The 27,904-nt window shown below is 35.9% G+C and overlaps 2 protein-coding genes and 1 long non-coding RNA gene across 11 annotated transcripts in view; 1 reads left to right on the top strand and 2 right to left on the bottom strand.

Annotated features, from left to right (window-relative positions):
- Positions 1-8,361, bottom strand: part of LOC107158808 — a 13,807-nt gene extending 5,446 nt beyond the window's left edge. For all 3 annotated transcript variants that reach the window (XR_007341462.1, XR_007341461.1, XR_001505670.2), the window contains exons 1-2: positions 1,278-8,361; positions 1,114-1,193 (exon numbers count right to left, since the gene is read on the bottom strand). This is a non-coding gene — a long non-coding RNA (uncharacterized LOC107158808). The remainder of the gene's footprint in view (positions 1-1,113; positions 1,194-1,277) is intronic.
- The window catches only part of Rassf6 (Ras association domain family member 6), a 40,903-nt gene extending 16,715 nt beyond the window's left edge, over positions 1-24,188 (top strand). For all 4 annotated transcript variants that reach the window (XM_048785782.1, XM_048785781.1, XM_048785783.1 and 1 more), the window contains exons 3-11: positions 7,035-7,113; positions 9,488-9,630; positions 14,980-15,077; positions 17,300-17,484; positions 19,431-19,532; positions 19,851-19,902; positions 20,740-20,858; positions 20,965-21,062; positions 21,162-24,188. In XM_048785782.1, coding sequence (XP_048641739.1) covers positions 7,035-7,113; positions 9,488-9,630; positions 14,980-15,077; positions 17,300-17,484; positions 19,431-19,532; positions 19,851-19,902; positions 20,740-20,858; positions 20,965-21,062; positions 21,162-21,237 — 952 coding nt within the window. In that variant the 3' untranslated portion in view covers positions 21,238-24,188. The remainder of the gene's footprint in view (positions 1-7,034; positions 7,114-9,487; positions 9,631-14,979; positions 15,078-17,299; positions 17,485-19,430; positions 19,533-19,850; positions 19,903-20,739; positions 20,859-20,964; positions 21,063-21,161) is intronic.
- LOC107158784 (alpha-fetoprotein-like) overlaps positions 9,628-27,904 on the bottom strand; it is a 67,624-nt gene continuing 49,347 nt past the window's right edge. For 2 of the 4 annotated variants that reach the window (XM_048785778.1, XM_048785773.1), the window contains one exon: positions 9,628-9,916. Coding sequence is in view for 2 of the 4 variants with exons in the window: in XM_048785773.1 (XP_048641730.1) it covers positions 9,899-9,916 (18 nt within the window). In the remaining 2 variants the exon portion in view is untranslated. Of the gene's footprint in view, positions 9,917-24,261; positions 24,997-27,904 lie in introns of those variants that run through there. The other 2 variants (XM_048785777.1, XM_048785772.1) reach the window with 1 other exon arrangement.

The raw sequence follows: 27,904 nt of genomic DNA, 5'->3' as shown, positions 1-27,904 counted from the left end.
ATCTCACCTAGTTTCTCAGTGACCTGAGATGGAAAAGAGTGGAATACAAAGTGTGGCTCCTGAACTAGTAGCACCAGAACCCGGCAGACCTGTTAGAGATGCATGTTGTCAGTACCTGCCTCAGACCTACTGAAACTAAGGATGCAGCTCAGCAATCTGAGTTTCAATAGCCCTTTGAGTGACTCTGATGCTAGTTCAAGTTTGAGAACCACATATCTAACTCGAGTAGATATACACCTGGAATTCATGTTGTCTATACATTCAGGGGCACATGATGCTCCTGTAGTTTTCAAATAGGACTTTCTTACCCACTGAATGTTTCTCAATCAGTTCCCTCCAAAACAATCACCTACAACAAGAAACAAATTTGCATTTATCCAAAGTTCAAGTTTCTACTTTGGATTACTATCAAAATATAAAAATTGGTACTGATTCGTGAATGCATCAGGGCCATGAATCAGAGCCTGCTTCTGCCTTTCTGGGGCCAGGAGAGAAGAGGATAGGGCAGAGCCTTTCTTCACCCTCCTTCCTGTCCACTAGCTTCATAAGCTGCTCTGAGGACAAGGATGTCAGCTGCTTATGGTAACAGAAAAATGAGGTCTGATGTGGCAGCAGTTCATTGCATGTACCAATTGGAACAACAGGTTGTGCATTTAAAATTTTTTTTCCTTTAAACTTTAGGAGCCAAATATTAAGGGAAAGGGAAGAGATAAGTACATCCTCTCATTTAAGGTTGAAAAGCATGTTAGGTACTAAAATATCAAATTTTGATATTTACCCTTATGAAAGGGTCCTCTGAAAAATGACCAGATATCAGATCTGGAGTACATTTCTGCTTTCTTCAGAAGCACTAGCATTAAACAAAAAAGTCATGCTATCTTTGTCTCTTCATTTTTACTCCCCTGTCCACGCCTTACTAACAACTAGTGACACTGTTTCAATTTGCTGTAACTCCTGTCCAAGTAGAAGTTTACATAAAAAATATTTTGGGTATTTGTTCTGTGTCTGCTCACTAGAGGCTAGGGCAGATCACTTCAAGTTTCTTTTAATACTGGGGCCTTCTTCCTTAATCTTTAATCCTTTTGCTCTTTCTGAGTCCTAGGAGTTGAGTACCTGAGTGAAGACAAGACTTCTGTCCATCAGTTAGCCCAAACGCCATTTTCTACAGGGGCAATCTTGAAAAAATGAATGTCCTAGAAAATACAAAAGTTTTAAAATGACCCTAAGCAGCCAGAGAGTGTTTATTGTTGGGAATGAGACAAGTATGGTTTAATTACCTTGTTGATTAGATCACAAATAGACTGCAGGAAATCCCCAGATTCTTTTTCTTGACAGTCATCAGCACTGAAGGAGTTAAGGTCTAAGGCTAGAAATGCATAGAAGGGCAGAGTAAACAAATAGAAGGTTCTGCCATCCCAACCACCATCATAATTAATGATACTCCAGCAGAGTTGCTAGGAAACTTCCTTTTCAAAGAGGCAGCCCCTTTGACACAGATGCCCCTCTCCTGGGCTTTGAAGTCAGGAAAGTTCAACAAAATGTGAAGCTCCCTGATAATTTAGGATTTGCAGTTTTACTTTGGTCAAGATAGCCCTCCCCACCCCAACTTCTCAGTTTTCAGCCTTTGGAATCCAATCCCTTCATTTGCAATGGAAATGTGAATAACCCACTTGGCTGGCTGAGGAAGGTCTCTGCCCAGATGGAAAACATTCTTCCTGATCAGTGGAGCCTGGATGAAGCCAAGGGCAAGAAGATCCGTGCCACAGCCACTTATAGAAGAGGGGCTGCCAAAGTTTGCAATTTTATTTCCAAGATTTGAGTGGACAGTAATGAAGGATAAAGAGTGAATTCTGCCTCTGCTTGCAGACATCTGTAATGTGGAATGAGGGCTTGTCTTGGCAAATGGCTTAATGACAAGGCTTTATTTATTCTTTTCTGTTGTCCTGATTCCACCTTAAAAACATTTAAAAAGGCAAAAGTTTGTACTGGTTTTTTTGGTTGTTAAATTATGAAAAAAATACAAAGAAAGTGTGACATACTTACTACATAGTTTGGAAAGTATACAGAATTACAGCACACAAAAATCACAAATTTAATCCCAGCAAATACTCACCTTGTTAACTTTACTTGTATAGTTATTAGTTATTTATAAAAACAGAAAATTTTAAACTCACCTTTTGGTAGCTAACATGAAATTGTTGAATCATCTTATTGCTAAAAATTTAACATCATGAACAAAATCCAAGGCTGGGGATAGAAAAACTAAATGTACAAAAGAATAAGTAAGTGTTTTATTTTGGCTTAGTTTTTTTTTTTTGTTGTTGTTGTTGTTGTTGTTGACGCTCTAGGAGAAAGTTTTGGGTTTCTGCTCTAAACATGGCAACACACACAGCAGAATGCTGCTGTCACTATGTAGCTCATCTTGAACCATGAACATTTTTCAGCAAGTCTCCAAGAAGCACAAGAAACAAACTCAGGAAGGTCAGCCACGTGTAGCAAAAGGCGAAATATGCCTTTGGTGGCTCTGGGTAGTCATATTTTCTCCTGAAGTTTATTTACATCATTTAGCAGCCTTTGAAATTTGTGTTGGGTTATCTACCACATGTGATATTTATGTTTTGCCCATAGTAGGTCTAAATTTTTAAGAAGCAAGAGTGGAACAGTGGTTTTTAATTTCAATGGAAGAAATAGAATTGCCATTTAATTATGTTGCTAATCATTATAAAAACAAGAAGAAAAACTCTTACTACAACTGATATTTGACATCTGTCTATCTATAGATGTGAGGCATGATTCACTTCCATTTATCATCATGTCCCATGCTCAGGTTTTTTACAGGTTTATATAATCAAATAAATTTTTTTTTCTTCTAGACAGCTAAATAGCCTGAATGAGATTGGAGAACTCATTTCTCACTGAATGTATTATTCATGGCAAACATCAGATTGTGGTGGTTCCCATCTGTTGAGCAGCTGCATTTCAAGCCACAGTACAAAGTACACCTGAGCATTTTATGGTTTGTTCTGGGTCCACTATTACTCATTAAAACCAAACAGGAGCTTAAAAGAACAGAGGCTCTGGGATTTCCTCCATCCCTCCCTACACCTGCCACCCAGTGGCAAGTCTTTCCTAGACTAGCTCTCTGCAAGAGGCTCTGATGAAGAATTCTGAGCATCCATCAGAATCCTCTCCTTTACAGCCAGTGTCAGAGTGCCAACTTCTATCCTAAGAGAAGCTTATGAGTCTGTGCATTATTTAGAAATTCAGTATATATGAAGTTTGGCATTCCTCAGGTAAAAACACCATGTCCATGATAGAGTGGGTGATGATTTTTTGAAAATCCTTAAATGTTGTGATAGGATATTTTGTGTTTCAGAGAAAAGGGATCTTTTCTTAGGAAATCAGTTTTTTTATGTGTCACGTGTAAAGTATGTTTGAACCTCATGTCCATTTCCTCATGTCTAATTCTGTGACTTCTACAAATCTCAAGTTTATAAACTGAGAATACCAGAAACCATTTTAAACCTTTGTTAGAGCAACTGAGCAGCCTGTACTAAGCAGCTGATCTATGCTGGGTGGGGAACTTTTTAAGGGTTGAGGGAGAAAGATGCACAGATTTTTTTTTTTCTTTTATGGGAGAGGGGTCCATTTAAGTGGCTCTGAAATTTCTGCTGAAATTAATACTGACATACCCTACTAGCATATATTAAATCAGTGTCCCCTTTTTAATGACAAGAAACTGCCTTGATAATATTTTAAATCTCCTAACTATAAATTCTTATGCTATACTTACTTTAGGTTTCTTCCAGACTTTAGATCCTTCCATATATGTGGGACATCCCATCATCTTTCCATGGAACATCAGCCTTACTCCTACACCTCTGTCCAAATGTTGAAATATTCTCACTCACTCTACTGCCACCATCTTGTTTTATGTTGAAATCCAGCTTCCACACACTACCAAATGGTTTTACCATCATCCTATTTTTATATTGCCTAAAACCTTCCCTAGCTGCCCATGTCCTATAGAATGAAGTTTAAGTTTCTCAGGATGCTTCTTGGTGCTCATTGCTCACTATTCCCCACTTCACATGTCATACTCTTAGATTCTCAACTCTCTGAGTTTTCTTCACAAACTATAGAAATAATGATATGTTGTGCATGTTGTTTCCCTTGCCTAATGAGCTTTTGACACTCTTCTTGTTATTACCCATCAAGATTCACAGTAGGTAGTATCAACTCTTACCCTCTTTCTACGTATGAATGAGGCTCCTCAAGTGTGCTTACACAGTGACCCCATGTGAATGAATAACCATTAGTGTGGGCCTTCTGTTATCAGGCATAATTAAAATTAGTCAGCAGACACAGGTGATCAATTTGACAGTAACTCTTCAGCTCTTCATACCTCCAATTGCCAGCAAGTCAAATTAGAAAGTTATGGGAACATTTGATTCCCAGTGTTATATTCGACCTGCTATTCCATCAGGTATACAAAACAATCATCTTCAAGTCTGATAACACACATAAAATTACAAGACATTTTTGTAATGTATCTACCATTGCTATTGATGTTTACATGACTTCTGAATTTTCTAATCCCTCACTCTTACACCATTAATGTACCTAATTTTATTTTAATACTTGAGTTTACTGAATTCTAATCATCTCTTATAATCCAAAATCTTTCCAAGTGCTATGTATACTCAATAAAAAAGATCCTACTTGTGGTAGGAAAATATGGAAGACTTCTGTGGTGTCCAGTTACCCTGTGTTATACAGTGGAACATTGATTGGCAGGCTTTTCCTGCACTGGGCAAGATTATAAATATTTTAGGTTTTGTGGACCACACAGTGGTTATCTCAACCACTCAACTCTGCAATTATAGCAGGAAAGCATCCATATAGACAATAAGCAAACAAATTAGTGTGGCTAGCTTCAAATAAAACTTTATTTACAAAACCAGGCAGCCCAAGACCACAGTTTGCTAACTCCCTGGGTCATTTGGAGACTCATTTCAGTGGAAAAACTTTTAGTCAGATTCTGTTTAGGAACAGAAACATTTTCCAACTGTACAAAATCCTGGGGAAAATACTTTGAAGGAGACTTGTGCTATACTGTGTTATGAAATTTTTTCAGAAGCCGAAGCTGAGGGAATAAGATTATGTAAAAGTTCATTTGCTTTCATAACAACCCTCACAGCTCAGCATATCAGGAGTTACATCCCAAGTGAAACTGAAGTTTCTGTGTGATGCTCTAGCACTAAATAATGAGAGCCATAAAAGTGCTCAGAGGCTCTTTAGAAGTAGTGAATTTTTTTAGCAAATATCCCACAGTAATGACCCTGAGGGAAGAAAAATCAGTGTACCCAATGATATTTAGAATAGAAATATTCATTAACATTAAAAATTTAGAGTAACCCTGTTGGGAAATGAAACAGCAGCATGGAGGACTTCTGGAGAATCTTTTCATGTGGTAATTGTATGGAGGGTATCGATCCTTGGAAATGTGCACACTGAAAATTCCAAGCAGGGAAAATCCAGTACAGAATGTATGCTCATATGATTTCTAACATGAAAAATCAATGTATATGAATTTTGTCATTTAATATTCAGTTACTATTGATTGCATAAGAGCACACTATGATCAAGCTTCTGTTCAAAGCATGGAGAACATAGCAGTGAACAAAAGAGACCAAACTGCTTGCCCTCATGGAGCCAATGGGCTTAGGAGAAGGAGACAGATATTTGGGGATCAAAGGGATTTTTGACAGTTGAAGTACTTGGAATTTTAATGTCATGGGATTTTTTCCTATAAAAGATGCTTCTATAACAAAAGCTTTTTCTCCCTTTGTCATTGTCTTTTAGGAAGAGAATTTGTTGATAATTTTATTTAATCAGAATTTGTTGAGTTCCTACTATGTGCCAAGTGAAAAAAAATAAAGCAGACAAACCCTCTACCCCCATAGAGCTATGCTCTAGTGGAGAAGGCAGAACATAAGATAACTAAGTAAAATTTATAGAAGGTTAGATGATGTCTCGGGGCAGAGGCAAAAGAGGTAAAGGAAGCAAACAGGATCTGAAATGATGGGAGAAGGCAAACTTTTTAGATTTGGTAATCAAGAAAGACTCTTGAGAAGGTTACTTTTGATTAAATAGTTAACTAATGAATGAGTGATGTGATAGTGGGGAAGGGCATCATTCTGGGCAAAGGGATCTGCAAGTTCAAAACCTGAGATTGGAGTGTGCCTCAAGAACATCCAGGGGCCCTAAGACTGCATATAGTAAGTGAAGGAAAGAGCAGTGGGAAGTGAGAGGGAAGAAGTAACAGAGAGCAGATCCCATCCAGCCTTTTAATTCAATTTAAGTATGTTAGATTTTATTATGAGTAATGGGAAGCCACTGGAAAATTGTGAGCAAAGGAGAAAGATGGTCAAGTTTGCATTAAAATAATTTAAGCTGTTAAGAATACAAAACAGATAGGCTTAGGAGGCCATTGCAGTAACCCAGGTGAGAGACAATAAACATTTAAAATGTGAGGACACAGAAGGACACAGGAGGATAGGAGTGTGGCTGGAATCTGCCACAGCCCACTTGACACTAAGGGTGAGACAACTCAGCAGCAGTGACAATTCCTTAACCCTTGCTGTAGCACCAGTGGGAAGGACAATGTGTTAGGAATATAGGTGCTAAGTTTAGCTTCGTTAAATGTCCCAAACAAATCAAAAATGCAAAACCAAATTTGTTTCATGGGTACCTCCTTCTACAGCATGCTCTACTTACCTCACCTTCCTCAGTCATTTCCCTTGTCTGGTTTTCTTTATGCATTAGCATCTTCAATGTCTGCTAATGTTCTAACAGTGCTTTGACTTTCCAAGACTTACATTAAGTTAAAGTGACAGAATAATGAAAGATTCCATTGAAACATTTTTTTTCTAGAAACCTAGAGATAATAAATACTATTATTGTCTTTTTGCTGTTACAAAGCCTAACACCAATAGCAACAGAATGTAATATTTATTTATTTATTTTTTTAGGGAACAGCTTCATTCTTTATTGAAGACCTATAACATTTTTTATGGGAACCAGGAAAATTTGCATATTTTATATGGACAGGTAAGACCATCAAAGAAATGCATCCCAGTTTGATTAACAGAAAGAAAAATACTCTGTAAATGTTCAGAGGAGTAAGGATGGGTTAGAGTCTATAACCTAGTAGCACAAGTGGTCTGGGAGAAACAAGTGAATCTTTAACCTGATTTTAGTTTCTATTTTTAGACTATATCACAGAATACCAGGCCTGGACATGTGTGATCTTTCAAACATTTTGGGAATAGGAAAGCATTTAAAAGTAATTTTTTTCTTATATATTTATTTTGGTTCTGGGTATTGAACCAAGGGGCTTTCTACTACTGAGATACATATGTCTCAATCCCATTTATATATTTGTTCTTTTCCTTTTTTTTTTTTTTTTGTGGTGCTGATGATTGAACCCAGGGCCTCATGCATATGAGTTAAGCACCTACCAACTTAGTTATATCCCCAGCCCTACCCCATTGTATTTTGAGGCAGGGTATTACTAAGTAGCTGAGGCTGGCCTGGAACTTGTGATCCTCCTGCTTCTGCCTCCTGAGTTGCTGGGGTCATAAATGTGCACTGTCATACCCAGCTAAAAATAATTCTAATGATATATTTTCTTTATGTTTAAAAACTGGAGTGTGAATATGTTTTGAGCAGCAATTTCATTAGAAATTTATCATAATACTTTCTTACAAATGTACCAGGATATATATAAAAGGATGTTTGTTGTGACATCATTTTTAATGGAGAAAATTTGAAGGTATCTGAAGTCTACCACTGGGGAGTATTCAAATAAATCACCTATAAACTCAAACTTGATTTGGTTGTTCAAATGGATAGTTAGATTCTGATCAATATACACCATATCATAACAACAAATTTAAAAATTTTGAACAGTATGGGAAAGTCATGAAACTAGAATGCATTTTTAGGGGTGCAACTGGCATGCTACTATACAAAGTAATCTTAAGTTTTCTTTTTTTTAATCTTTTTTAAAAATCTGAATGCTTTAGTCTCCTTAGCTGTCTGCACTCAGTCTCATATTCTAATTTGACTCTCTTCACTTCTTTACAGTTCTGGCTTCAGGGAACATTAGAATTTTCTACTCCTGATTTAAACCTCCAGATTTGAGGGTGCAGCATAGAATTTCAACCACTATGATGTGACTTAAATTTACAAGTTGTAAAGAAGGAAATTTAAAAACACTTGTTTTAGTCAACTTTTTCATTACTGTGATTAAGGACCCAATAGTACAATTGTAGAGGAGAAAAGTTTTATTTGAGGGCTCATGGTTTTAGAGGTCATAGTCCATAAAAGGCTGGCTCCATTCATTTGGGCTCAAGGTAAGGCAGGACATCATGGCAGAAAAGTGTGGCAGAGGGAAGCAGCTCACGTGGTGATCAGGAAGCAGAGAGAGAGACTCTACTCACCAGATACAAAATATATGCCCCAAAGCCACTCCTCTAGTGTCTCAACTTCTCCAACCATTCCTACCAGCCTTCAGTTACCACTCAGTTAATCGCTACCAGGGGATTAAATCACTGATTCAGTTAAGGTTCTCACAACCCAATCATCTCTTCTCTGAACCTTCTTGCATTCTCTTACACACGAGTTTTTGGGGGATACCACATCTAAACTATAACAACACTCTAGCTTTTACTACTGAACTTAAATGATTTAGTACAATTAGATATTTCAATTGCCTTCCCCAAATTAATACCATACTAAAAAAAATAACTAAACTCTTTATAAAGAAATAGACTAGAAAGTAAGTTTTATAGGAATATTCTTTGTTCTTAATATATGCTAATTGTTCTTAATATATGCTAATTTGTTTGCATGATGTTTTCTTCTTTTGTTGTACTATTTCTAATTCAAAATGAATTTTCAAATCATATTTATTTTTTTACAAATATTTCTATGTTCTGCATCTTATGGTGTATTTCACAAGTATTATTTCACATGTTCTGCATCATTTTGTGAGTTAAATTCAGCCTCATTTAGAAATGAATAAACAGTTGCTGAGTCCCTCAATGACTTTATTCTAGGTTCTAGTTCAATACAGTTTTTAAAAGGCTTCAATTTTAAACAGTATTAGAGCATTAGAATTCCACTTAATTGAAGAAGTATAGAGTTCAGAAAGCATTCTCACGTGTTCTACCCTCTGGTGGACATGCTGTTAGCATTATAACTTGCTCACTTTTCTGGGTACAGCTGTTTTCAAAAATTGAAAAAATGTGTCAAAGATAGAATTATTTTGCAGATAAACTGAGAAGTCATATAATTCCTTTGAGGATTTTTTTAACCTCTTAACATTTCTTATGAACTTAATTTCTACAACTTTGGTGAAAACATTTACCTTCTATAAGTAATACAGAAACAACTATAGAGACTATTGGTTTCTTTCTAGACTGAAGATGGGAAACTAATTGTTGAAGGAATGCTGGACATTTTCTGGGGAGTGAAACGACCTATACAGCTGAAAATACAAGATGACAAGCCAATCTCTTCTTTCACTATGTCAAAGTCACCAGATGTCTTTTCTAACAAAGGGTGAGCAATCTTTCATGCTTTTAATTCCTTAGATGATCTTCATAACAATTTTATTGCATGTGCTTTTACACAGCCTCATACAATACCCCAGTAACTCCATGAATTAAGTGTTCAGGGCTCTTTGGAATTTGGGAATTTGTACAAGATTTCCCAATGACTATGCCACAAAACCAGACTTTATTTTACTTCTATGGACTCCAGACTTTTTCTCCCACCTGGAAGACCACAGGCTTCATTGCAAGAGACAAAGAAGAAAGGCAGAATCCAGTTATTCATGGCCTGGTCTCTGAAAAAGGGGGAAGAGACATAAAATTTACATATATCCTCTCCTTGGAACAAGTCTTTTCTTGCTTTCCAGAAGGATGACTTAATTATGTTCCACCTAATTGTCCTGATCCTGTTTAACAGAGCACAACAAAGTGCATTTGAAGTTAAATAAGTACACAAAACACAGTTCTCTGTATGGATTTATGTAACTGTACCTTGAATATCAAAGTTGGGCTGATTTTTTTTATTACCCCTTACAAATTTTAGGAAATTTTATAAATATTCCCAGCAAGAATCAAACTTACGAAAGTTCCTTTCTTTTCTTCTTTTCCTTCCTTCCTTCCTTCCTTCCTTCCTTCCCTTCTCTCCTTTTGATCCTTAGCCTCATCGCCCTTTTGCATATGCCATGAGATCCTAAGCCATTTCTTCTCATCTTTCATCCTCCCATCCACTAATGGATGAGTTGGAGTTCTATCAGAGGAGAGGGTATAGAAAGAGCTGCCAAGACAATTTGCCCCATCTGATCTTTGGCCACAACTAAGGAAAACCAGGTATTATCTTGAAGGAAGTCTGCTTTTCCTTTGGAGAAAATATTTAAGCCTCACCACGATTTTTACCTTTTCTCAAATATTATGCTCCAGCAATGCTGAATGTTTTGTAATTCCCTAAACATATTCTGAAGTTTCTTCCTTGCCTATCTTACTCTGCCTGGAAGTCTACCTGCTTCTCAACACCCATTTGCCTGCCTTTCTTCTATCTAATCCTTTAATTCTCAGGTCAGGTAAAAAAAGCCTTCTTGATCTTTCAGTCTATGCTCAGTATAGCTGGCCACTTCTCTATATCACCTCTAGAGCATGCATCCCATTGTATTTGTACACACCTATCTCCCTCTCTGCAGTGTGAGCTGCTAAATGGTACCCAACTGACCTGGAATCATCTTTGTGTTCCAGTCCCCCAGTGAGGTACCCAGAAACTGATTAAATTACTTCTTCTTTATGTGACAGCACTGTCTCTCTGTCTGCCACTTCTTACTAGTCTTCCTTCCATCTAAGCTAAGGACTCTGGGTAGGCATAGGGTCTACTACTTATGAAAAAGCAAAAGACAAGCAACAGTCAGGCAGCCTCACGAAGTCCTACATTCATCTCCTTCAGGTACTAGATGACTGATAGCGTAACAGAGCCTCTTTGAAATTAAAAGTTTCAAATCACTTTTTGCTCCTGAACTTCTTCATGCTAAGAAAAGAAATTGAGAAGGTTTACCCCTGGCCCTGGCAGGCACCAAAGAAACTGAAACCGTGACATATTTCTGACTAGCACAGCCTAGCTAGATCTATATATGTACATTTCCTGAGTTTTGTTTCTAAAATCGTAACTACTTCTGTAGGACTGACGGAGCAATAAACTAGCTGCTTCTCTCCATGTTTGGTCAAACTGGGTCTCATTCATTTTTACTTTTTTTAATCATTTGATTATTTTTTATGCAGGCAGGGGACCAAATCCAGCCAGCTGGGATCTAGGCAGGTTCCCTGGCTTGGCTGTTGTTAACAATAGTACTGATGATTTAAATGTCTAGGAGCATCAAATTACTCAACTTTATAAGATACAAATTCACAAAATTAGCCATTGCATTTCATATTATCTAAAAACGCATGGCAAATTTCTCTGAGCAGCTAGCTCCTTTTGATGCATTTTCATTTTTTGATTCATGAAAACTTAATAAGTGTGGTGCATTAAATTAAAGGAAGATGTCAAGGAGATGGAATGAAAGTACTTGCAATATCACAGTAAACCATCATTATTTTGAGTGGCTACCCCAAAATATTTTTTTAATTTCTGAAAATCAAAATACTTGTTCCTTATACTCCTAAATTTTTGGATAACTTTCAAGATCCCAAGTAGTCAAGGTAATATTAATGTTATTCTATATACTGAGGCAGATTATAAGATGATACCCTTATGCTTTACCTTTTATGGAACCTATTTGAATTTTTCATTGTTTACCAGAACATTGATCTCCTATTGTTTAAAGTTGAAAAGGAATTACTTAGAAAACTACATCAGATTGCCTTTACCATAGTAACAAGATTTACTAGAATATCTGAAGTATGCTTTTGCAGAATATCAGATATTTCTGGTGGACAAGAACTAGCAGGAAATAGTGGCACTCCTTCCACAAACACTTAGATTCTCACACACATAAGAGCAAAATTAGATTTGGTTGTGATTAATAAGTCAAGAATACTTGGTGAAAATTAGCTGAACATTCATATTGGAAGACAAAGCATAACTTGGAATGGCTTTTCAGTGGTCTCTGGTTCTCTCATGGGGTGCATAGCCAAACTTAGGTATCATTCTTTGTTTTAATCCAATCGTAAATGTCCTAATTCTGGTTACCACTCTGGTTGACTCATTTAAATTCTAAGCCTCTATTTGATTGTGTAAAGAAATTGACTAGCCCCTCACCCAAGGTTTTTCCAAAGGGCCTTTTTCCATTCAGGGCACCTGCAGGCAGAACTTAACACCTCTACTCTTGCAAGAACATGGACTTGGTATCTCCAGTGGGTTAAAGAGCAGGAAAGGTCATGGCTGTTGTGTACCCAGCTGCAGGAAGGGCTGCAATTGCATGTCTTTCAGTTCACTGTTTGAGAGAATCGTCAGTCCTATCATGCTAGTTTGTTTTAATTATGTTAAAAATGAGTCACACTGAGGAAGTGGCAGTTACATAGGAGTTGTAGCAACAAAAAATAAATCTGTTTGAGTTCTGACCACTTGTGATCCATTATAGAAATGAATCTGTGAGCAGCACTTTGATCTCTCATATTTGGGCCAAGTGTTCTCTTTGAAAATTTTCCATTCAAAACGTAAAAATAAAAAAGAAGAAGAGGAAAAGAAAAGGAAAGGAAAGAACAGCTTCATTGAGGTTATTTTTGATTGCACTATTTTTCATTGCTATTTTTAATATTTTTTCAAAATCAGTATTGTCATGTTTTAAACAAGTCATGGCAGAATGAGGTAAAGAGTAGAAACAGGACAGGTGCATATTTGAATAGCACCAGTACTGTTTTTATTTTTTTACCATATGGTTAGGGAAGTGCTTCTATTTGTCTATCAAATTTCTACTTCCATTTTATTTTGCAACTCATTAGGAAACCTCCTTAGAGTTTAAATTTGCAAATGGTACACATCCTGAAGTTTGGTTAGAGCATTCAAACAGTCCTGTGTTTGGGCAAGTTAAACTATTTGATATTAAACTTCCAACCAGTTCTCTCTTGAAAACACTGGGTAACTGCCCTCAAGCTTAGTCATGTGTACAGTTGTACAGAATGGCACTCAAATTACACAATACACAGCTTAAAAGTCTTTTTTTTTTTTCAGCTGTAGATGGTAAGGAGGAAAATAAACCAAACACTAAATATATTGAGCCATGTTTGAACTCCTGTGTCTGTGTGGCACCTTTAAACTGAAGAAGAGGACAGCTGACAAGTTTACCAGAGTCACCAATAATTTGTGTTGCACATCACTGGTCTGGCATCCTGGGAATTCTTACATCCCCCATATGAAATACCATCAAGTTGCTTGCCCATTTAGTTTCTGCTTTTCCGTGGAATTCCATCTTTTCTACTGATTACCCTCTTTCTCTGATAACTAAACCTGCCCTTTTTTGATTATTAATCTGCTATAGATTAGATTGGAAGTGGATAATTTTTATATAATGTGAGAATAATTAGATTCCACATTAGAACCTGAGTAGTCCTCCTTTGAGTTAAGTTAATACATGTAGTATTTGCCCTTTATATCATTTATTTTAACCAACTAACTATATTCTGGACAAGAGATCTTGCTGGAAAATTCATTAACAAATATATCAGGATTGTGTTATCTATTTCTTATGCCTATTGTGAGATGAATTAATAAAATAGCTGGAAAAGAGTTCTGAATAATTCAGAAGTCAAGGAAAAACAAGAATGATTTTTTTTCACATTCTCTACCATTCGTATTAATAGATTTCCCTCCACATACTCTATCAATGACATTTTGGTAGTGTTAATGTCACATACTCCCTAGGGTGAATATGTTTTTGTTCACAATACACAGATATTATGGAAGATGTCTTTATTGGGACTAAGACTGTTTCCATAAATAACGGTGTTCATTTCCCCAAGAGATCCAGGAATATGTGGATCCCAGTTGTGCTTAACCCATGGAAATGGATTCAGATGATGGTGATGAAGATGAAGACAATTCTGATAAGTTTTAGATATATACTAAGTATGTATCATACTCACATTAAGTATTATTCAGGGCACCATTTCAAGAACTTTATATGAATTAATTCATTTAATCAGTAAAGGCACCCCATCCTATCTCATACCATCACCATCTCCATTTTACAGATAACACTAAGGCCAAGAAATGATAAGTAACTTGTTTAAGATCAGATAAATAAAATAAGTGTTAGCCTGCTGCAAAAATAAGCAGGTTTCATTTACTCAGGGCACCAGAATACATAGAAAATTTCTATATTCCAAAATAAATCATAATTTTCTATAGACAGAGTTTCTCATACATTTTCCTCCTTTGTGTTTTTCATGTGGTCAGGGTACTATATCTTATTATTAGGCACTATATCTTATTATTTCAGAGTTACTTTACATAATAATCATTTTAATACAATGGGTATACTCAATACATATTGGTGGAATGAACGCTTTAGTATCTAAACTCCCCTAAGAATATAGTGAGGTATGCTTGTAAAAATGAATCATATTGGTTTCGGTCAATTACATTTGCATATATGCTTCATAGATTCTATATAACCTTGTGTTTCAGTGTATAACCGAATTATTACATTAAAGATATCAAGATGTGGCTCCAAAAAAAGTTCAGGAAGTACTTAAAACACATACTGACGACTTTGATATGAATATAATGTTAATAGCATCATAAAATTTTTATAATTTTGAATAATATGTCTACCTACAAAAACCTACAAGTATTATATTAATATTATAAATCTGAAAATTATCTTGAGTTTCAATACAAATGAAATTGATGACATTTACAAGATTTATTACTTTTTAGGAGAATGACACGCTGGGGGGAATTTGATGATCTTTATCATATCAGTGAGCTGGAGAGGACCCAGATTCCATTGTCTGAAGCAAGCAATTCCCAGGAAGGTCAGTATCAAAACTTGTTAATGGGGAGACTTTATTTTTAATCAGTGTAAAACCTGACTCCTAAATGTTTCTTTCTACAGACCACTACTCAGTAAACTCTTGCCATACACACACACACACACACACACACATATACATGAAATATATATGAATTATAAGAAATATATACAGATAAGTATTTCTTTAAAATATCCTAGAAGCATAGTAATTTAAGTTTCTACAATATGATGTTCAAGAACCTTATTTTGCTATATAAAAATATGCTGACCTTTTAAAAAATTACATTAAGTCCCTTAGCTTTATTAGATTACCTAGAGCTAATGGTTTGAGCAAAGTTTGTATTGTTAAGTGTTCACTATTTTCCCTGAGGATTAGAGCCATTTATTATTCTCATTAGCTTCATGTTAGACCAAGTCCCTCAGAGCTAATATCACATTGTTTTTAGACGTTGAACATTTTAGTTAATAGATATTTAAGTAGTATTGTTGCTTAGAAAGAGGCAAATATGCTATAGTCACTTTTATATTTGGTAGTTATTTTAATTTTTAAAAGATAAATCTACTTAAATATCAAATGGTCTTCTATCAGACTTGAGGATCCAATGGAAAATTCCAGTTCCTATAACATGTGATGTTAGTAGTTGCAATAATAATGATGATTATGTGACAGTGGTAGTAATAATAATGATTATTACAGTTGTAATTTAGTGAGACTCTGCCAAATATCAGTCATGATATTTTATATTTTAAATGGATGTTTTTTATGTACTTCTCATATATAGAGATCCAAAAAGGATTTGATGACTGAAGCTGGGGGCCAGGGCAGCAGGGTTCAGACACCTAAACTGGGGCTTTGATATTTCCAGCCCAGGTTCAGACCGATCAAGGGGCATGCAGCTGGTATTGAATTCATAAGCTTATCAACAACTTCCAGTGTTTGTTTTTTAGTTTTGTTTTTAAACCCTTCTTAATTCTGTTTCCTCCACTCTCTCCATAAGTTCTCAGATACTGTAACAAAACGTGATATTTTTTCCAAGTTTCCCTTATCTTTGTCTTATAGGATCTTATTATCTATAGGCCCATCCAACTATCTCTTTGCTATCTCTTTGAAAATCATCATTAAATCCAAAGGAATCTTAATATCAGGCACCAAAGCTACCACAAAAATCTATTTGTATTTATGCACTCGTTCCAGAGCAAGATTAAATAACTCATACCTATTTGATGGTACTGTAGTCACAATAGAAAATTATTTAAGATTCCAAAGTAAAATAGAACACAGATGGTACCAGATGGCCCAGTTCTTACAGAAAAACCAGTTGAGAAAATTGGAAAAAGTACTGAAGGCAGTTTTGAATCTTCTGCATCTTTGGGCTAGGAATACATTGCTGCTCAGTCCAATTTCATTTAACGGTTACAGTACACCCAATAGTAACTAGGTCAGTCTGAAGCTTTACTATAATTTTATATTCTAAAATCTGGTATATGAATTGGAATAACAGAATAACCAAATTTTGACTAGAGTGTGGGTCATTGTTGAATTCACATGGCCCAATGACAAGAAACAATAGGATAGTGGTCAATTAAGGGGAACGACCAAATCGTATTCCTAGAATGAATTATCTGATATGTTACTAGCTGACATCTGTCCAAAGCATATTGATACTTTTGTTTTTATAAAAGATGGGAACAAAATCTTTCAAGATTCTTACATACATTAAAAATGGCTTCTCAAGTGTCTATAGAATTTTTAGGGCCAATGTCCATCTTCTCAGGAGTAAATGTAAAACCAAGATCCAGACTTGACTCCATAACTTGAAGGTACTGTGTTCACAGAAAAGTCACTTCAACTCATTGTGCTTTATCTTACCAATATGAGATCAGATTAATAGAATATTAAGTTTCTTCCATCTCTAATATTCTGAAATTCTATAAAATTTACTATTCACACTAAATTAACATTGAAAGAATGCTCCACTCCCAAACATGTGATTGTTGTGATCATTTCATGTGAGACACAATTCACTGAGAGAATTTTCTATTTGATCAATCCCCAACAATATTTAGAAAGTAAATATGTAGACAAGTAGTGGATTGTGATGCTTTTAAACAGCTAGGAAATAGCAATATCCTCAAAATTAAAGAAAACATATCCCAATCTACCTTGGATACAAGGAGATGGGCAGCTAAATGATATGGGCTCATGATCTTTATTCTTCCCAGACTATTTATCTTATCACAGCAGTACTCTGAAGCCATATGCATATGAAGAACCAGAGTCCCCATTGCTCTATAGAACCATGAGTGAAGCAGCCCTGGTAAGAAAAAGAATGAAGCCTCCAATGATGGACCGAAAAGACAGACAGAGCCATAGGGCCTCTATTAATGGACACTTCTATAACCATGAAGTGAGTGAGTCACAGTTCCATTAATGTGATTTAAAACAATGTTGTCTATTGCTCTAACAAAAGTTGAATGCCACTCAATTCAACTTAAAATTTAGTATACTAATAATAACAATGGCAGTAGTATATCTAACTTTCACTGGGCACTCCCTATGTGCTAGCTCTAAACTAAGTGTTTCAAATAGATTTTTGATGAATTATCTCATTAACCTCTAGAGCTATCCTATGAAGTAGGTACAACTATTTTCTCTTCTTTACATGAGTTAATTGAGGTTCACAGAGGTTAAGTCATTTGTCTTAGAGCACACTGCTTTTAAGTATTAACTCTAAATTTGAATCCAGATTTGTCTGATTCCAGAACCCAAGTTATTAATCAGTGTGGTGGTTGAACTCCACCTAAGTGTCAGGAATTGAGCCTGGTATTGGAAATATACCAATGGGTCAATGGATGCCTCTGCCAGCATGAAGCCATAGAGCTTGCACAGGGAAATAAAAATACCAAGAGATAATGTCAGAATAATGCAAAGAATACAATGGAAGTTGGCTCAAAGGACACTTGAATATTAACATTTAAATAAAAGGGAAAAGTCAGCCAAAACATATTTATTCTAATAAATCAAACTTCTTATTTTACTTATTCTCTTTTTTAAATTAATTAATCAATTTTACAATAGAATGAATTTTGACATATAGTACACAAATGGAGCACAACTTATTCTCTTTCTCTTTCAAGTTTTGTACCTGCACACATACTTTTGTAATGAATATGTGGTTATGGTTTGGAAAAAAATTGTGTTCTTACCTGCAACTAATGTATGCTATATTTATGTATGTCTTTCCATTAGTACTTATAAGACATTTCATGTTGCTGAAGGTAGGAAATATATCATTCTTTTCTAATACTCAAATATTTTTATGTCATATTCTTTAGTAATCATTTATGCCTTTTTTAAACACATACTTTAAAAGCACTTAACTATATCAAGCACCTTCTGGACCTTCAATCAGAAATATCAACTGATTTCTCTGTAGGGTTTTTACTATAGAATTTTCTACATTATTGCTTATTTTCTGCAGCTGGGAGGCTATCAGTACTGTGTTTGGAACCCAGTGGGGAGAAACCTCTCTTCTCAATCCTTTGTTCAAATTAAACAATTTTTTTCTGGTTTCAATAACTATCCTCCTACCTATAAAGTAGCGTTAAGCATTCTCCACAGATATTTACATACCAATTATCCTGGTTTCTTTCTCTCCTCAGGAATTATGCTATTTGTCATCATCTTGTGGGCTGATCTGTGTTGAAGAAATGTTGCTACAAATGAGTGGCTTCCAAATAGATCACTTGTGCTGGGAATGAAAATAGCACTAAACTGTCGTCTTAACATAGTGGTTAAGTGCTTGAGCTCTGGAGCTTGATAACATGATTTCAAATTTTTTGTCAAGCAAAGTTAATAGGTTGCCCAATCTCTTGGTCTTTGTTTCTTCCATACTTTCCTGTTTTACAAGGTTGTTGGTGGGATTAAATAAAATGAAGCAAACTAAGCATTTCCTCATTTATTGTTCTGGCACACAGAGTTATATTTCCTCCAAGATGAATGTAATAAAGTGTGCACACACCATTAGTTACCTACTTCTGAGTCCCCACTTATGTATTACTTTTTCTCCTTAATTTAAGCACATATCATTTGTATCATAAAATTTAAAATTGGTTTTATTTTATTTTATTATTGTGTTAAAAATTAATTTAGTAAGTATTTATAAAGGGTCTAGAAGAGTTTGATACATTGCCAAGACTATGTTAAATAATTAGTTATTTGAGAATTCTAGAATATCCTGTGAAATAATGTCATCACTTTCAGGAATTATATATTCTTCCCACTTCAGATTCACAATATGATTTTTGTTAGCTTTATATAATTTAAAGGACTTATATGACATTTTTTTCCTAGACATCAATTTTCACCCCGGCCTTTGGATCAGAAACCAAGGTCAGAATAAACAGTACCATGACAACTGAAGAAGTAATAAAGCAACTTCTCCAAAAATTTAAGGTACTCTTTATACTAAGCAGAGCTATACGTATCTTGAATATAATTTAACTGTGGACAAATAAATGCACTCTTCTGAAAAGACCCATGAACATGTAAATCTAAATTGTATGTCCAGTTCTGAAGGAGTCTTTTCTTTGTATAACACCATTTAGTAATGATGCCCTGAGAAATCACATTATTTCCAAGAGGGCAGAGGTTTTATGTTTGAGAGTAAAAAAGGAAAGTGAGGATATAAATGCATAATTTGGAGTTGGTTGGCTTAGAAAATATCATGAAAACAAAGAATCATGTCTGTTCATTTTTTTTTTCCATTGACAGATTGAGAATAGTCCTCAGGATTTTGCTCTTTACATTATTTTTTCAACAGGAGGTAAGAAAGCTTGATCATTCTTTGCACCTGACTCCAGTGTATTATAATGACCTCATTCTGTGGGGGAAAAAAAAAGAGAGGAAAGGTAGGAGAAAGAGAAGAGGGTTTTCAAACATTACTTATGTCCTTCAATTTTAGAGAAAGATAATCTAAAGTTGAAGTATCCTCAAAGAATTTATAATACTTAAGAGTTTTCTTAGTGGCCGTTCGATTATCTGAATGGGGATCAGAACCCCTGGGGGTCCACTGAGGGTTCTCCAGGAAGTGTTAGGCAATTATATCTCTGTCCACCTCTGCACATCTATCTTTTTCATTTTCTCTTCTTGCTGTATCTATTAGGGTAGTCATCACTGCCTCCCATTTCTCTCTGACCTGATCGTCTCTTTCTTACTCATCAATTGTTGAGGTACCACAGGTACCACAGGGCTTGTGTTCAAATAACCCTTATTTTACTTAATAATGGCCTCAGAGTAGTGATGCAGATGATATTATTAGAATATATTTGTTACAGTTTTATACTTTATTATTAGTGTCAATCTCTTATTGTGCCTAATTTATAAATTAAACTTTATCATAGGTATGTGTGTATAAGAAAAAGACATGCCATGTGTAAGATTTGGTACTCTCTGCAGTTTCACCCACTGGAGTCTTGGAACAGCTGCCCCAAACCAGGGGAGGGGGGATACTGTACCATTTCAAGTGAGAGCTTCCTGTTGTATGTTCTCTTTAGGTCTATTTCTTCTGAAATGAGACAAAGAAAGTGAATGGGAAAATCATCTTTCTTCTTTTTCTCTAGGATGATCCCTGAATGTAGTTGATTCTTGTTTTCATTTGCAGAGCAGAGACGGCTAAAAAAGACAGATATCCCACTACTGCAAAGGCTTCTACAAGGACCTTCCAAAAACAACGCTCGAATTTTTCTCATGGATAAAGATGCAGAAGAAATTAGCAGTGATGTATGGAAATGACCACCCTGAATCTGCCTCTGCATCTTCCCTCCTGACTCAGCACCTCTCACATAAATGTTCTGCTTTCTTTTTTTGTGTGTTTTATCTTTATCAGGTGGCGCAATACATTAACTTTCATTTTTCCCTCTTGGAGTCCATTCTTCAAAGATTAAATGAAGAAGAGAAAAGAGAGATTCAAAAAACAATAGCAAAGTAAGTCAAGTGTGTGCACCTGGGCACTTGGTCCTTTTAAAAGACTGAATGCACAGTATGCGTCCGTTTTTAATACTCTCTCCTACTTCTCATTTCCAGATTCCACACAGAAAAGGCCATTATACTGAAATGTCTTCAAAGTAAACGGAAAGTAAAAACAGAGACGACAGTTTAGTAATACAGGCCTCGATTACTAAAACATGTCAACAAAATTACAGAGAGATTGCTATTTGACAAATGCGTAAAGTCTGCACTAGCATTCAAACCATTACCTGTGACTTTGAACTGGTAGAAAACCAAATGTTGAAGCAGCTTGTTTTTCTTTGAAGTGATAAGGTTAACCAGGGTTCATGTTTAGACTAAAATTGAGTTCAAATCTAGTTTCAGGAACTGAAATAAGTTTGGATACTGTGTATTCCAAAAATATCTATTATCATAAAATGTGTAATGAACATAAGTTTAAGTGGCATTTTTAGATATTATGCAGGTCAAACTTCTTTTAGCTTGAATTCTCAAGAGAACTGAAATATCAGCAACTGACACAGAAATGACTGGAAGTAAAAACAGCCAGTTCTTAAAATGAACAAGAATCATATTCCTACACCATCAGGGATCTGACAGTCACAGTGTTCCACATCTCCTTGAACAAGCTGACATTTTCATTAAAGCCAGGACTGCCTCTCTTTGAGTTGATGACTGTAATATTACAGCTATCTATCTTTTGGGAAGGAAAAGGTTATGGAGTCTGTTAAGAGATCCAAATTATCATTTTCTCAGTCTTGGCCCTTTTTTCTTTCTCTGCTCTACTAAGCACTTTCAAAACTATTCTTAAAATTGAACTCCCTTTCTTTATTTTTCCAAGCAAATATACCACAAAGACTTAATATATTGCATTAGATAAAACCAGACTTGGCCACAAATATCTATTTTTGGCTGAATGAGTACAGTGGATAAAGCAAAGCTGTGGTGGCTGTGGCAGGCAGAGGTCTGGAACTGTACTGTCGCAGCACCCTGGTCTACAAGTCACACTCGAGGTACTTACAGTCTGCTAAGCTCATCTTGAAAAAACCCACTCAGAAGGAAGAAATGCTACAAGTTCCAGCTATGATTTTATTTATGAATCTGTATTAAAATGAAGAATGGTCCAACATTCTTCCACTCCCCAAACTACTTCCACTTGCATTTTTCATAAGCATTGTGTTATATTGTTGGTCATTGCATATCCTAAGGAATAAGGTTGTATGTAATAAACCCAGTTGAAAGATTAGTTATTAACATTAAAATGTGAAACATTTTTAAGACAGAGGTATTACTTACCATTATCACAAAAATCTGAACTGGTTGAAAGTGAAAGTGTACTATGACTTTTTCTGTTACTCTTTTACTGAGTAAAAAAGAGGCTTCTACTTTTATCATCAATGAGTTAATAGGAAAATAGTTTTGTCTCACTAAAATAAGATAAATGTGATAGTTAAAATTCAGTCTACTTAAAAAAATTAAGGCAGTATGAAGTGCCTTCTATAAATGATAAAAATTAACATATTGAAAATCTACAAAATGCATAAGTACCAAGCCTTGCATAGAAAATAAAAAGATATATGTTATGAAATGATATGAAAATAAAAATCCCAGATGAGGGAGTACAAATGGCAACTAAGTATATGAAAAAAAGTTGTATCTTTAACAGCGATCACCTCTTTGTGTATATGCTCAATCAGCAGACAGAAATATGCAGTAACTTAAAAAGAATTATGAAGTCATGATGGGAGAGTATGTGTAAAGATGGTAAGAGAACATGAAAGGGTACCTAAGGCTGAGGGAGACAACCCTAAAAAGGAAGAAATTGAATGGGGATTTCAGAATTTACTGGGAAAGGTGTGGTTGCAGCCCCCTGGATAGAAGTTAGGGAGGCTGCCCAGGCCAGAGCAGCAGCACACTTGCTGGGCAAGCAGGAACTAACCTTTGGAGTGTGACTAGATGAGGGAGATACACAGAGGAACTAGGAGCTTTGTTAAAGGTGGACACGAAGACTGGGAGCTGAAGGGGCTGTTTTGCAGGAATCTAGAATAATACTGTATAAGATTTAGGCTGGGGCATCTTCGAAGCTGCATGGAACAAATGCCAGGAAAGAAGCACACTAGATCGCTGACCCCTTGAGTCTGCGAGCAGACACTGTGCTCAGATGTGACAGCAGCAATTTGAGCCAAGGAAGAGGCCTGTACCTGGGCTTCAGGGTAGACCACCATTGCCCAAATCAAAAGCTGGAGAAGCAGATGAAGCAACAAATGCTGAAGAAAGCTGCACCCTACAGGCAACTTGGGCTGGAGAAACCACTCTGAGCAGAGTGGTGGAGAAGCAAAGTCCTATATCCGGGAATCTGGCCTGCCAGCTCCTAGGAATTAAGAAAGCCTCCTTTCACCTGCATCGCCCTCTGCTGGCAAAGCATGACATCATGTAAACTGCAAAGGAAACTTAAAGGGCTGATGCTCATTTTCATAACAGCAGGCAACGAACTGAACTTGGAGTTGAAAAACAATAACATAGTAACTAGCATGTCAACAGAAGACAAATTCTATTAGCAAAGATAAAGAAATATTAACTACTCAATAAATCACAATGAGATGAGCACTCCGACAAATGATAGAAATACAAATAGGTGTGATTTTTTTAAGACAAGTTAGTAGTAAGCTTATTCTATAATTCTACATGAAAGATCTTATATAGAAATAGAGACGCAAAGACATTCTTCAAATATAATATTGTCATTTATTGTGACAAAAGGAAGTGAAAAACATAAATGTCCAAAAAATAGGAAAAAGATTTAAGAAGAAACAACACATTTACTCAGAAAATGTTATGTGGTCATTAATTTTTTTTCCAAATTTGGATTATAGAGCTAAATTTTCTTTATATAGCTAAGTAAGAATATATACATATTGCAAAATATTTATTATCAACAAGATACATATGTGTTTATATGTGTTACATGCACACACTAATATTTGTGTGTACACACAAAAAAAGAATTTAAATGTAATTTTGTCTGTACTATAGAATTATGAGTGATTATGTATTTCTAGTTTTGCTATACTTATTAAGCTTCGATAATAAATGTGTTAAATATTTTTTTCTTAGTGTGTGTGTGTGTGTGTGTGTTTATGGTACTGAGGATTGAACCCATGGGCACTCTACCACTGAGATACATCCCTAGCCCTTTCTGATTTTGTTTTTTAATATTCAATTTGTTTCATTTTTATTTGGGGTTAGGGTCTCACTTAGTTGCCCAGACTGGTCTTGAACTTGTGATACATCCATAAAATCTTTGGTACTTTTCCTCTCAAAAGATGCAGCCTAATCCTCCTCACCTGTGAATGAGTTGGACTTACTGATTTTTTTTTTACTTTTAATTGAAAAATAGCTATTCTATATTTATAGGGTTAAATGTGATGTCAATGTATACATTGTGGGATAATTAAATCAAGTTAATTAATATATCCAACACTTCACATACTTATCATTTCTTTATGATTAGTATATTTAAAATCTACTCTTTAAAAATAATTAGTGACTGGCTTCTAATAAGGGAAAGCAAAAGGAAGCATGTGTGACTTTGAAGATTAGATCATAAAAAGTCACTATGGCTTCCTTGTTGCTCTCTCTCTCTTGCTCTAGGGGAACAACTCTCATGGTCTAAGTAGTCTTAGGAAAAGGCTTACCTTATGAGGCATTACACTGAGGCCTTACACCTCTGTCAAAAGCTAGCAAGAAATCCAGGCCTCCCATCAATAGCTACATAAATGGACCAGCTTGAAAATGGATCTTCTACCCTCTGTCGAGTCTTGAGATAACTTTACCCCATCTACTAGTTTGACTGCAACTCGTGCAAGACCCAGAGCCAGAAAACTCAGTGCAATCACTATTGGATTTCTGATCCCTGTAAACAGAGAATAAAGGCTTGCTGTGATATGCTGCTAAATTTTAGGATAGCTCATTATATGGAAATAAACAACTAACACAATTTCTGAGGCAAAAATCTGTCTATTTAAGAGTTATTTTGCATAATACTATAAAGTTTTGTCACAAACACATTTTTCTTGTTTTATGTAGTTCAAATACTTCACCATTTATATATTGATCAAATTAAACTCTAGATAATTTATTATCCTTACTAGCAGTAGAGAACCTGTCACATTCATCTTTATATACTTTGTTGTACTTCATATTGTGCCTTGTATATAGGATGTGCTCGATAAAAATAAGTTGAATAAAGTAATTAGTGAATTAGTGAATGAATAAGTGAGTAAATTATTAAATATTTATTATTAAATATTTTTATAAAATGTCCTTTATAAGTATGCTTTTTTCACAGTCTGATCCAATAACTAAAGAAATATAGAAACTCTGGTAAGTGATTTTCCCTAATATGGGAGTATATTTTATTATCTCATGGCTCTGTGGAAGACAGTTAAGCAGTGTTCTTATGGATTTTGGGGCTATTCAGATTGCTTTCAGGAACTGAAGTAGAAAGAACTCCATTTGCAAGGCAATTGATGAAGAGAAAAAGCTAGCAGTTGTGACTATTAGGCTGAGGTAAGTACATAGGAAAGGAAAGGAGAATAGGATGCAACCAGGGAGGGCAAAACCCTTCAATGGCATCTATTTGCCTTCTTAATAATATGTTAACACTTATTGGATTGAGCCACCTAAAATTATCAATATTTGACTTAGAAAAAAGCAATTTCATATAGTTCTACCTAATACACTTACCACTCACTAGGCACTATTTTAAGTGCTTTACATATATTGACTCATTTAATGCAAATGAAGACATTTAATCCCAATGAAGACATTATTCTTTCAAGTCCATGTTATAGATGAGAAAAGTAATCCATGAAGAGGTAAGAAGATTGCTAAGATCTTTAGTAGAAGAAATAGGTAGGATTTGTACCTCTGACTCTAGAATCCATACTCTTAGCACCCATAATCTAGGTCCTCACTTTCAACTAGGCTCTTTCAGTCTGGAATTCTTTTATGTGTCCTCACTTATATAATGGGAAACATAGTACAGTCATCCCTGAGTAACTGTGGGGGATTGGTGTCAAGACTTTCCTCAGATTACAAAATCTGAGGATGCTCAAGTCTCTTATATAAAATGACATAGTGTTTGCACATAACCTACCCACATCCTCCCATATCATGTAAATTATCGATTGACTACTTATGCTACCTAAGAGAATGTAAATATTATGTAAATAGTAGTTATATTGTTTAGGGAATAATGACAAGGAAAAAAGTCTGTGCGTATCCAGTACAGACACCATTGTTTTTCAAATATTTTCCATCTGCAGTTCATTGAACCCATGGGTGAGGAACCCAGAAATGAGAGCCTACTGTACCTACTCTATTGGACGGTTGTGGGAATCATGTGAATAATACACAGAAAAGCTGGCACTTTGCACTTGAGAAGTATGTGATAAATAGTACAGTTAAACTAGCAGAAATCCTTACCCACCCTTGCAGCTTTCTATTCTACTAAGCCTTACTGTCCACCATTACTTCATTCCTGTCTTAAAAACAGCCAGATGAATCACTCACCCTCCCTGAAGACCTTCCTCACATCTCAGTTGAAACTAACTGTTCCCACTTTCTAGAGCTGGGCTAGGGTCACTTCTTTCAATGACAATATATGATCTCAAATTCCTGTATACCACAATGAGAGTTCATTGCTCTTGAAAAAACAGAAATGTGAGATTTGCTTTTTATTATAATTCCTTATGTGCTTATATCTTATATTAATTCATTAGAAATTTGTTCTTACTATATTCATATTTACATTATTCCCTACAGTATCTAGCACAGTGCACTGAACACATTATAAAGCCCACAACTGTTTATTGGATTTCATTTGCTAATGTGTACTACCATATTGAAATCACAGTGGTGAAGAAAAACAATATTTAAAATCAAATAAAGAGCACAATAATGACAATGAAATTTTTCTTCTGTATTTCTCCAATCAAAAGTATGCATCTATCAGGAAAGTAAATATTACTGATTATTTCATTATAAAAAAGAATCTGGCAAAAGTAAAAATCAGTTCAAATTATAAGTTCTTTAGGTTATTTATAGCAAGATTTCCAGGGTAAAGACTAATCATCACCTAAAGATCAAATTAATATCATTCTTGACGGATCCAACATGGCGACGGGCGCGGAGAGATCAAGTCTCTGACCTCTTCAGCTGTGCGGGCATAGGGAGTCATAAACTGTCTAAATGCTGTTTGCTCAGGATCACTAGGCAATGCTGAGCTGACTTGGATCTGGGGCGAACAGTCTGAGACTCTCAGAACACACACCGAGCCCGGATCGGCTGAATTCAAGCTCCCATTCGCCTGCTTCTTGCAGCCAAAGTGCTGTGACTCAGCACTAATGACCCGCTGAAACTTACGGAGGTAAAAGCCAACTGAGCCTTCATAGGCAGTGGCCACAGGATTGAAACGGGGCTTGGGAGAGACAGTCAGGACCCACCCGTTGCATTGGTCACCCGGCAAAGGGAACGAACTGTCACCATTTGCATGGGATACCGCCATGGCAGAGAACTGACTTCACCATAACGCGGCGGAGGAGATAACTTCATTGAAACCAGCGGCGACAGGTGTGTAATACCCTAGCCCTCCCTCTCCACACAGCGGGGAAACCTTAAGGGCCCCTCCCAGCTCTCCCATGAGCGCAATAGCCAGACTGAGGGAATCAGGAGTGGCACGGGACTCGCGGCGCAGAACTCCCGGCTACCGCTCCCACCAGTGCTGACAACTGAGGTCTCTTGCACCAGCTACCGGGGGC

Source organism: Marmota marmota, unplaced genomic scaffold (assembly GCF_001458135.2).
Source record: "Marmota marmota marmota unplaced genomic scaffold, marMar, whole genome shotgun sequence".
Classification (NCBI taxonomy): Eukaryota; Metazoa; Chordata; class Mammalia; order Rodentia; family Sciuridae; genus Marmota; species Marmota marmota.
Note: the sequence above shows the minus strand (reverse complement) of the source record. Positions and strands in the feature narration are given on the sequence as shown.